Source organism: Chiloscyllium plagiosum, chromosome 5 (assembly GCF_004010195.1).
Source record: "Chiloscyllium plagiosum isolate BGI_BamShark_2017 chromosome 5, ASM401019v2, whole genome shotgun sequence".
Taxonomy (NCBI): domain Eukaryota; kingdom Metazoa; phylum Chordata; class Chondrichthyes; order Orectolobiformes; family Hemiscylliidae; genus Chiloscyllium; species Chiloscyllium plagiosum.
Window position 1 is genome coordinate 115,000,680 of NC_057714.1, and position 11,487 is coordinate 115,012,166.

At 41.7% G+C, this 11,487-nt stretch overlaps 1 protein-coding gene across 2 annotated transcripts in view; it reads right to left on the minus strand.

Annotated features, from left to right (window-relative positions):
• Positions 1–11,487, minus strand: part of mindy4 (MINDY lysine 48 deubiquitinase 4) — a 186,465-nt gene that overhangs the window by 91,838 nt on the left and 83,140 nt on the right. For both annotated transcript variants that reach the window (XM_043690847.1, XM_043690846.1), the window contains exons 9-11: positions 4,361–4,452; positions 3,065–3,166; positions 2,229–2,292 (exon numbers count right to left, since the gene is read on the minus strand). In XM_043690847.1, the coding sequence (XP_043546782.1) occupies positions 2,229–2,292; positions 3,065–3,166; positions 4,361–4,452 (258 nt within the window). The remainder of the gene's footprint in view (positions 1–2,228; positions 2,293–3,064; positions 3,167–4,360; positions 4,453–11,487) is intronic.

The window sequence follows — 11,487 nt, forward strand, 5'->3', positions numbered from 1 at the left end:
TTTAAATTCCAATTATCACTTTTCAATTTACGAGCTAACCAATATCAGACTGTAGCCTAAGACCATCCTCCTCACTATCAACAAAACTAATTTTCATGTCATTCACAAACGTACTAACTACACTTTGTATACTTACATCTGGGTCATTAATGTACATACAACTGCAAGGGTTCCAGATCGATCCCTGTGGTAAAACACAGATCACAGGCTTCCATTTTGATAGACAACCCTCCACCATCACTCTTTGCCTCCTATTTGCAAGCCAATTTTGGATTGAGTTTGCCAACCTAAGAGTCACAGAGATGTACAGCACGGAAAGAGACCCTTCGGTCCAACCCGTCCATGCCGACCAGATATCTGCACTGGATCTCATGGGGTCTTACCTTTTGGACCAGCTGTCCATGTGAGATCTTGTCAAAAGCCTTACTGAAGTCCATTTAAACCACATCAACTGCACTACCCTCATCATTACATTTAGTTACCTTTTCAAAAAACTCGATTAGTCAGACAGGATCTCCTGCTACCAAATCCATGCTGACAATCTCTGATCAATTCCAGCCTTTCCAAATACTGACGAATCCTGTCCTTCAGAAGTTTTACATTATTTTCCTACCAGTAACATGGTCCAACTGATCTGTAGTTACCTGGCATATCCTGCTGCACTTCTTGAACAAAAGAACCACATTAGTTATCCTCCAGTCATCTGGCATTTCATCTGTGGTCAGCAAAGTGTCAAACATATCCACCAGCAATCTCCTCCCTTGGCTCCCACAGCAGCCTGGAATACATCTCATCAGGCCCTGAGAAGTTTTGCACCTGTATGTCTACTAAAACATCTAATATCTTCTCCATATTAATAAGGTATTCTCGAACCACATCATCCCAACTGATATCCCCAGCATTTTCCTCTGTGAATACAGATGAGAAGTACTCTCAAATCTCACCCACATCCACTGCTCCTCAGACATGTTGGTCTCCAATAGGTCCCACTCTTTTCCTGGTAATCCTCTTACTTTTAATATACTTGCAAAAAGCATTGGGGTTTTCCTTGATTCCATTTTGTGGCCCCTCTTTACCCTCCTAATTTCCTTTTTAAGCAGCATCCCACACTCTTCTATGCACAGCGAATGTTTCCATAGTGACCAGTTCTGAAGAAGGGTCACTGGACCCAGAATATTAACTCTGCTTTCCCTCCACAGATGCTGCTAGACTTGCCGAGTTTTTTCCAGCAGATTCTGTTTGTGCTGATGATTTCCAGCATCTGCCATTTTTTTTCCCATTTCTTGCTGAGAAAAAGGTTTGCAACTTTCTTTTGCTATTTATGACAAGATCTTTCCAAATTACCTTGCATATATATATATATATATAGCTTTCTTTACTTTGGTTAATACTGCACTAGTACTTGTGTGACAGTGTTCAATGACTGACTATCATGGTAACCAACTGCTAAAATAAAATGTACAGTCCATTAAGTCAGGTTTCAATCTGGGATATTACCTGTCTAGTATTACCATCAGATGAGATTACAACAAAAGACACAGCTCCTGCTACCAGATCTGTATTATTAAACTCTAAATGCTGTATTGAACATGGAAACTATAGAGGAAAATAACTTTAAAAGTGTTCCCCTCAACACAAGAGGATACAATTATACAGAAGGAAGCCTCCTGAAAGAGCTTTCTGAGTCATTCCATTTCTCTCCTCTTTCCCAGTATCCCACAGTTAGTTTTCCATAAGTCCTTTGCATTTACTTAAGTCAGACAATTTCCATTCAACTTCAACTCGAAAGTACAAAATCCCAAACTGTGTGAACAAGCACTGCATTGTTGTAGGTGCTATTGTTTGGATCAGACATTAAACCAAGGCTCTGCCTGCTCTTTCAGGTAAATGAAGTGTTCCAATCACACCATTTCAAAGATCACCAGGGAAATATTTCCTTGGTATTCTGGTCAATATATATATTTCGACACATATCATTACAATGGAGTCTTTATTGTGTGGATACATTACAACATAAGAAACACTTCAAATGAAGCTCTAAAGCACATTAGAACTTCTAGAAGTTGTGAAAGGCACCACATCAATGCACAGCTTTCTTTCAAATCATCCAAATCCAGTTTGAACTGAATGTGATTCCATATCTCTTTCACACAGTAATTTAATATCATTTTAATGCATTGCATAAAGGAAAAACCACAACTACTTTCAATGAATATGGGAAAACATACCGTCTCAATTGTCCCATCAGCTTTATATTTTCCTGCTGGGATAAACTGCTGTCTTCCTGTTGACCTAGAACAAACAGTTATATAGGTAAAACAAGTGGTAGGGCAAACACACCTAAACGGGGTGGCTCTTAATGCTCAAGTTCAGACAGTATTCCTGCACATTTTGACATTGGGCCAACATATGCCCTGTCTGAAGGATGAGCAAGTAATCAGCTTTTCCCAAAATTATGAAGCTTTTCACTCTGCTGCAAGATGAGGAAATACTTCAATTTACATAGCATCTCACCAAATCATCACACTGTCTCCAAGTGCTTTACAATTGTTTTTTTCCTAGAAGATTTGTTCCTGTACAAATCAGGCTTCAGGTTTAGGTATTGAAAACTTGCTCCTTTTCTTGAGGTTTGATTGATTGTGATCAGCAAGAGAATGTAACCCTTAAATTTTACACTTTCATAATAACGATTATCCACTTCTCAAGACATCAGCCACAGCTCAGTTGGTAACATTCTGATCAGGCCTCTATTTAATATTTCATTCAAAGGACAGTACAGCGCTCCCCTGATCACTGTATGTCATTTCACTGAAGTGCTTGGACTTGTCCTCTGGAGTGGGACTTAAACTCATTAGTAGTAACTCAACTGGTGTTGAGTGGTAATGGTAACACAGAACATAGAACAAAGAACATTACAGGCCCTTCAGCCCTCGATGTTGCGCCAATCTATGACGTTAATCTGATGCCCATCTAACCTACACTGTTTTAGGTTAGGCTACCATTTAAAATGGTACTATTTTAAATCTCACCTTTATCCATGACCCTGTCTATACTCTATACTTACAGAGCAACTACTGCTCTTCTCCTGTCCCCAGCACGCCATAATATGTCTGCAATGGCCAATGCAAGACACTGTGATCGCTGACCATTGGTTGGCTGCAGTTCCCTGCAGGTCAGAGAGAAGGAGAAAAACCACAATTACCCCATTGCAACAACTTGTATGTACATATAATACTTCTAAAGTAAACAAAAAACATTTCCAAAGCCCTTAATATGCTTGTTAACAGACTAAATGTGGACACCAAGCCAAATTAGAGTGACTAAAAGTTTGGTTCATGATGTGGGTTTTAAGTAGCATCTTAAAAAGTAGATATAGAGGTGCCACTGTTGGATTGAGGTGGACAAAGTCAGAAGTCACATGACACCACATTATAGTCCAATAGGTTTATTTGAAATCACCAGCGTTTGGAGTGACGAAGGGGCTGCACTCCAAAAACTTAAGATTTCAAATAAACCTGTTGAACTATGACCTGGAGTTGTATGACTTCTCACTTAAAAAGGAGAGGGAGGGAAGTAGGTTTCTTCTCCTTTATTCTTGTGCAGGAATTGGCATCACTAGCAAGGCTAGCATTTGTAGTCCAACTCTAATTGCCCCTTCAAATGAGTGGCCTGCTTGGTTATTTAGGAGTCAATCACTGTGGGTCTGGAGTCAAATGTAGACAAAACCAGGTAATGATCTGCAGATTTTCTTCCATAAGAACAGATGAGTTTTTTTCCCCACAATCAACCGCTGTTGCATGATTGCCATCAGGTTAGCCAGATTTATTCCAAATTTTGTTTGAATTCAATTTTCCAATTTCTACCACGTTGAGATTTAAATCATGGCCCCAGAACATTAGCCTAGGGTTCTGGGTTAGTAGACCAGTGGTATGTAGAGGCTTGGGATGGAAATTCTAGAAACAGATGGACAAGATGAAATGCGAAAGGTCATGTGAAGGTAAACAATTTTTTTTAAAATGTTGCTGAACAGTTTCATTCTATCTTCAAGACCCCATGCATTGGCAATACTGAATGGCATTCTTCCTGAAGTCATTTATACCTGTGCGGTTTCAGTTAAGCATCCTGTAACATTGGCCATCCTTTAAGTTTGAAGATGGCAGAAAAACATAGCCAATTATTACATGGTTACAAGCTCACATTTCAAGTGAAACAGTGTCATCCATACCTGGCCACAATTTCATAATTCTTAATGCCTTAGTAAATGAATTTGGGATAAATTACCTGACGACCTGTATGTCGGTATTTTTGAGCACTAGATGTGATACGTGTTCCTGTTTAAAATGTATACACATGCACTTACATGGCCTCACTGCCACTGTTAGCTATGTCCTCGAAGATCAGCTTTTGCAAGACACAGGCCTGAATTGCAGCCAAAACTCCACAAGGACCACCCTGAAAAGATAACAGAACTGTTCAAGCTGGTAAACCAGATGATACAGGAGCTCAGCAATGCAGCATTCCTGTCTAATAATTTCCTTGACCTTAAAAGAAAACTTGTATTTACATATGCAACATCTTTCATTACCTAAGAATATCAAAATGCTTTCCACAGCTAAATATATAGTTGGGATTAAGCGCAGTTGCTGTTGTAGTATAAGAAACATGTCAGCGAATTTGTGCACCACAAGCTGCCACAAACATTTACGAGAAAAAGGCCAGAGTATATGTTTCATGCAGTGTTGTGCTCTTCCTCAAAATGGTAACGTTGATCACTTGAGAAAGGAGGCTGAGATCACTCTCAGAGACTTGAGTACAAAGTCCTGGCTGATGCTCCAATGAAGTACAGAGGGAATGCTGCAGAATGAGGTACAGCACGGAATGGCAATACAGAGGGGTATCAAATGCCCCCTAACATTACTGAATAAATTCCAGGCATTATCAAGAAACAGTAAATGAAGGATGGCTATCTGGATCCAGTAATCAGGATCTGCTAGCAATCAACAGTCTTCAGCAATCTCAGAACTCTCATCACACCAATGAGCTCAGATGAACATGGTATCATGACGATCTGAATTCTAAATTAATGCTAAAACCTTGAAGAGGTGATTAGGATCCCAGCTGATTTTACTATAGGACATGTCAGATCCTAGAATGAAACCTGACTTGAGAGATGGCAATTTGTTTTTCTTTCTTTAATATGGAAATCTTTCACTACAGCATAAATGCACAAAGCCGCAGATTAGGTTTTAAGAATAAAACTGGAGTTTATCACAGAAAAGAAATAAAAATAAAACAAACCACGTTATTTTAAATATAATAGAATTAGAATTCCTACAGTGTTGAAGCAGGCCCTTCAGCCCAAGTCGACACCAACCAAAACCATCTCCCATTACTCCATATTTACCCCTGACTAATGCATCTAACCTACACATCCCTGAACACTATGGACAATTTAGCATGGCCAATTCACCTGACTGGCACAACTTTGGACTATGGGAGGAAACCGGAGCACCCGGAGGAAACCCACGCAGACATGGGGAGAATGTGCAAACTCCACACAGACAGACACCCAAGGCTGGAATTGAACCCGGGTCCCTGGCGCTGTGAGGCAGCAGTGCTAACCACTGAGCCACTGTGCCTCCCCAGTTCAAAAGATTTCAAATCACACTGCGAACTAAAATCCCATCTCTTGTCCAATACCACTTGGCAGTTATTCAAAGACCAGAGAAACTTTCCTTCCCTGTCAAAACTGGACAATTAACTTTTTTTCCACCTATGTTCCGGAGCTGTGAGCTGGGAAGTCTTTTTCTTGAATATCCACATAACTGAGATTGTAGACTGTCTCACCTCTGAATAATCAACAGAGATTTCTAACCAAACATTCCTGATCTGTAAGTTTCACAAACTATGCTCTTACATCAAGGTAATTTATTCCCTTAACTGCTCTGAACAAACTCCTTTTTCTGAGAGAAACTAAATTCTGATACAATTTCAAGACTCTTCTGAACTGAAGCTTTCAACCAAATAAAAATAAAAATTGCTCAGCCGAGCTTTCACTAAAACTCATGTCTTATGTTGTTCATCTCATGTTGTAAACCGCAAAATACAAACAAACGTTCATTAAGACCCCCAACAAGCCTTCAGTCATCTGTTCTCTGATTTAAAATCATGGTTTCAAAAAGATTCAGACTTTCATCACAAGATGCTGGATATATTTGCTCACTTTGCAGCAGTTTCTTGCCAAATTTACTTTTGTTTGCTCATTACATCAGCTGAGTTGCAAATTACTCAACAGCAATATGACGATCCAATATTACCATAATATTAATTCTAATTCATGGTGATTCTGATAGTTTAATAGCTGATCATGTTAAACAGATTTACATCAACTGATGTTAAACTGATTAAAGCTAGTTTATTACATGTTTGCTGATTGATATTTTGTAGTTGCCATAAATCACATTGATTGTTTTTTTTGTTTTAGTGCTTAAGATTCCAACATCTTAATAGCATTCCCAAAATCCCTTCAGGTGGCCATTGTTCACTTGTTCATCCAGTCAATGGCTTATTCAAGACCCAAGGTACCTGTAAAAAGCCTAGAGGAATTTTCTAAACGACAGGGGATTTAATTGATCTCAGTTGCCAGTATTCCTGATGAAGGGGTTTTGCCCAAAACGCGATTTTACTGCTCCTCGGATGCTGCCTGAACTGCTGTGTTCTTCCAGCACCACTAATTCAGAATCTGGTTTCCAGCATCTGCAGTCATTGTTTTTACCTATACCTGATATATGCCTTCTTCCTTTTTTTGACCACAGCCTCAATTTCTCCAGTCATCCAGCATTCCCGACACCTAACAGAAACATACTGCCTCTAAACTTTCATTATGTCATTTTTGAAGGCCTTCTGCTTTCCCCGTATCCTTTATTCTCCGAATAGCCTCTCCCAATCAACCTTTGAAAGTTCTTAGCTAATACCATCAAAATTGGCCTAATTCCAATATAGAACTTCAAGATCAAATGTATGTTTTTCCATAACTGCTTTAAAACTAATTCAATTATGATCACCGGTCCCAAAGTGCTCCCCCACTGACTCCTCAGTCACTTCCCCTGCCTTATTTCCCAAGAGAAGGTCAAGTTTTGCTCCTTCTCTAGTAGGTATATTCACATAATGAACAAAAAATCTTTCTTATAGACACTTATCCACATCAGATGCTATATCACTTGCCCTTCACTCCTTCCCAGAACATCTTGACACTAAGAACAGCTACGTAAGAATCCTACTCATTGACTACAGTTCAGCCTACTGGGTCTGGATGGGTTACTCTTCGGAGGGTCGGTGTGGACTGGTTGAGCCGAAGGGCCTGTTTCCACACTGTCAGGAATCTAATCTAATCAAAAAAAACACTATCATCCCCTCGAATCTGATTACTAAACTTAGTGATCTTGGACTAAGCTCCACTCTCTGCAACTGGATCCTCGGTTTCCTGACCCACAGGCCACAATCACTGAAGACTGGGGACAATATTTCATCCTCACTAACACTCAACACAGGAGCCCCCCAGGGGTGCGTACTCAGCCCCCTACTGTACTCACTGTATACCCATGGCTGCGTCGCCAAATACCAGACTAATGCCATTTTCAAGTTCGCTGATGACACCACCATTGTCAATCAAATCTCAGATGGCACCGAAACAGACTACAGACAGGAGGTGGAAGAGCTGGAAAAATGGTGCACTGGGAACAACCTAACTCTCAATGCCAGAAAAACCAAGGAACTCATTATTGACTTTCGTGGATGCACTGGTTACAAAGGCTCAACAATGTCTCTTCTTCCTCAGGCAGCTGAGAAAATTTGGCACGATGGTGAATACCCTTGCCAACTTTTATAGTTGCACCATCAAGAGCATTCTGTCTGGATGTATCATCACCTGGTATGGCAACTGTACCATTCAAGATTGGAGACTGTTACAGAGAGTGGTGAACACAGCCCGGACAATCATAAAGGCCAACCTCCCATCTGTAGAATCCATCTACCAGGCTCGTTGTCAAGGAAAGGCCGCCAACATTCTCAAAGATCCATCCCACACTGCAATGTTTTTCTACAACCTCTACTATTGGGGAGAAGGCACAGAAGCCTGAACACACACACCAGCTGGTTTCAAAACAGTTTCTACCCTACTGCTGTTAGAATACTGAATAGACTCACAAACTCTTAACATTTGCCTGTACCTGTGTTTTTTGTTTTTGCCACTGTTTACCTATTATTTACTATCTATGCTACTTAACTCTGTGATCTGCCTGTATTGCTCGCAAGACAAAGCTTTTCACTGTGCCTCAGGACATGGGACAATAAATTCAATTCAATTCAACTTAAATTCCTCTCCAACCAAGCCCTTAACAGTAGGGTAGTCCCAGTCTATATTTGAAAAGTTAAAATCCTCTATTACAACCCTATTACAGTGGGTTCTGCTATAACGCTTGTTTCTTCAACACAAATTGGCTTTATGATGATTGAAGGATTTTTAGATTAGATTTTAGATTAGATTCCCTACAGTATGGAAACAGGCCCTTCGGCCCAACAAGTCCACACCGACCCTCCGAAGAGGGACCCAACCAGACCCATTCCCCTACATTCACCCCTGACGAATGCACTTAATACTATGGGCAATTTAGCATGGCCAATTCACCTAACCTGCAAATCTTTGGACTGTGGGAGTAAACCGGAGCACCCGGAAGAAACCCACGCAGATACGGGGAGAATGTGCAAACGCTACACAGACCTGTCTCTGTGGTGCAATTGGTTAGCGCGTTCAGCTATTAATCGAAGGGTTTGGGCTTGAAAACACCCAGGGACGTTGTATTTGTTGTGGGCGGCACGGTGGCTCAATGGTTAGCAATGCTGCCTCACAGCACCAGGGACCCGGGCTCAATTCCCGCCTAGGGCAACTATCTGTGTGGAATTTGCACATTCTCCCCGTGTCTGCGTGGGTTTCCTCTGGGTCCTCCGGTTTCCTCCCACAGTCCAAAGATGTGCAGGTCAGGTGAATTGGCCATGCTAAATTACCCATAGTGTTAGGTGGCTTAGTCAGGGGTAAATAAAGGGCGTGGGTTTCTCTTCAGAGGGTCGGTGTGGACTTGTCAGCCCGAAGGGCCTGTTTCCACACTGTAGGTGTGGAATCTAATCTAATTGCCCGAGGCGGGAACTGAACCCGGGTCCCTGGCACTGTGAGGCAGCAGTGCTAACCACTGAGCCACCGTGCTGACCTGATTTAGACTAGTATTTATAGAACACAAACTTTCTTCATCTGTATTGGCTACAATGCAAATCCGGTCCCATTTCTTTAAACGACACGCCTGCTGCATAATTTTCTTATAACGCAAGATCGTACAAGAACATAACTGTTTCATTATATCAGAATCGACTGCATTCTTACAAATAGCGGAGACCTCATTACAAATTATTGAAATGCTAATAGTACAATCTTAATATGGTGATCATCTCTTTCTTCTCAGTTCCACCCAAATAACTTCACTTGATATATTCCTTGGTGGTGGTGGTGTTGGTGGAAGGTTGTACTTCAGACTGGAGAGCTGAGACCAATGGCGTGCCATAAGAATTGGTACTGGGTCTACTGCTTTTTGTCATTTATAATAAATGATTTGGATGTGAATACAGATGGCATGGATAGTGAGTTTGCAGATGACATCAAAATTGGTGGTGCAGTGGACGGTGAAGGAGGTTATCTCAGAGTACAACTGGACCTTGATTAGGTGGGCCAATGGGCAAAGGATTGGCAGATGGAATTTAAATTCAGATAAATATGAGGTGCTGCAATTTGGAAAGGCAAATCAGGGCAGGGGTTGGATACTTATCAGTGGGGTCCTGGAGAGTGTTACCAAACAAAGAAACCTAGGGTTGCAGGTTCATAGCTCCTTGAAAGTAGAATTGCAGGTAGGCAAGGTAGTGAAGGTGGCGTTTGGTGTGCATGCCTTTATTGGTCAGTGCGTTGAGTCTAGGAGTTGGGATGTCATGTTGTGGCTGTACAGGACAATAGTGAGGCTACTTTAGGGGGAATATTGCAGTCAATTCTGGTCTTCCAGCTGTAGGAAAGATGTTGTTAAACTTGAAAGGGTGCAGAAACGATTTTGCCAGATTTGAGCTATAGGGAGAGGCTGAATAAGATAGGGCTATTTTCCCTGGAGCGGTGGAGGCTGCGGGATGACCTGATAGAGGTTTATAAAATCATGAGGGGCATGGATAGGGTGAGTAGCAACACCTTTTCCCTGGGGTAGGGGAGTCCAAAATAAGAGGGCATAGGTTAGGGTGAGAGGGGAAAGATTTAAAAGGGACCTAAGGAGCAACTTTTTCATGCAGAAGGTGATGCATATATGGAATGAGCTGCCAGAGGAAGTGGAGGAGGCTGATACAATTACAACATTTAAAAGGCATCTGGATGGGTACATAAATGGAAAAGATTGAAAAGGATATAGGCCAAATGCTGGCAAATGGGACTAGATTAGTTTAGAATATCTGGTTGGCATGGACGAGTTGGATCAAAGAGTCTTTTTCCCGTAATGTATGATGCTATGGCTCCACAGTGAGAGTTATCATCTAGTAGTGCAATGTAGTTAAAAGCAGATTACATAGCAGAAAGTTCTTCAGGACTATGCTAAAGAATTCAAATGGATTTAATTGATTCGCTCTTTCAAAGAGCACAGGCCCAGTAAGATGAATGGCTTCAATCTTCAAATCTTCTGCATTGTAAGTTTCTATCAATCACTAAGCAGGGTAAAACCGCTAGCAAAGTGTTTCCATCTCCAAGGTAAGATAAGTTGCCAATTCTCATTGCAACTAAGATCCACTGATTGGTTACAGGCAAGCTATCCAGCTGGGGTCTTTACTGTGTGCAGTTTGGGTCAGTTTCATTGAATAAATATAACAATGAGAGGAAACTACCAATAACTTTTCAGGGTATTATAAAAAGGAAAATTTCAACCCTCCAGAAAGCATTCTGTGCCCCAAGCCATCGCAGTCATATGGAGAAAGTGAGGACTGCAGATGCTGGAGATCAGAGCTGAAAAATGTGTTGCTGGAAAAGCGCAGATCAGGCAGCATCCAAGGAGCAGGAGAATCGACTTTTCGGGTATAAGCCCTTCTTCAGGAATGAGGAAGGTGTGCCAAGCAGGCTAAGATAAAAGGTAGGGAGGAGGGACTTGGGAGAGGGGCGTTGGGAATACGATAGTTGGAAGGAGGTTAAGGGGAGGGTGATAGACCGGAGAGGGGGTGGGGGCAGAGAGGTCAGGAAGAAGATTGCAGGTCAAGAAGGCGGTGCTTAGTCAGAGGGTTGGGACTGAGATAAGGTGGGGGGAGGGGAAATGAGGATGCTGGAGAAATCTGCATTCATCCCTTGTGGTTGGAGGGTTCCTAGGTGGAAGATGAGGCGCTCTTCCTCCAGGCGTCATGTTGCCATGGTCTGGCGATGGAGGA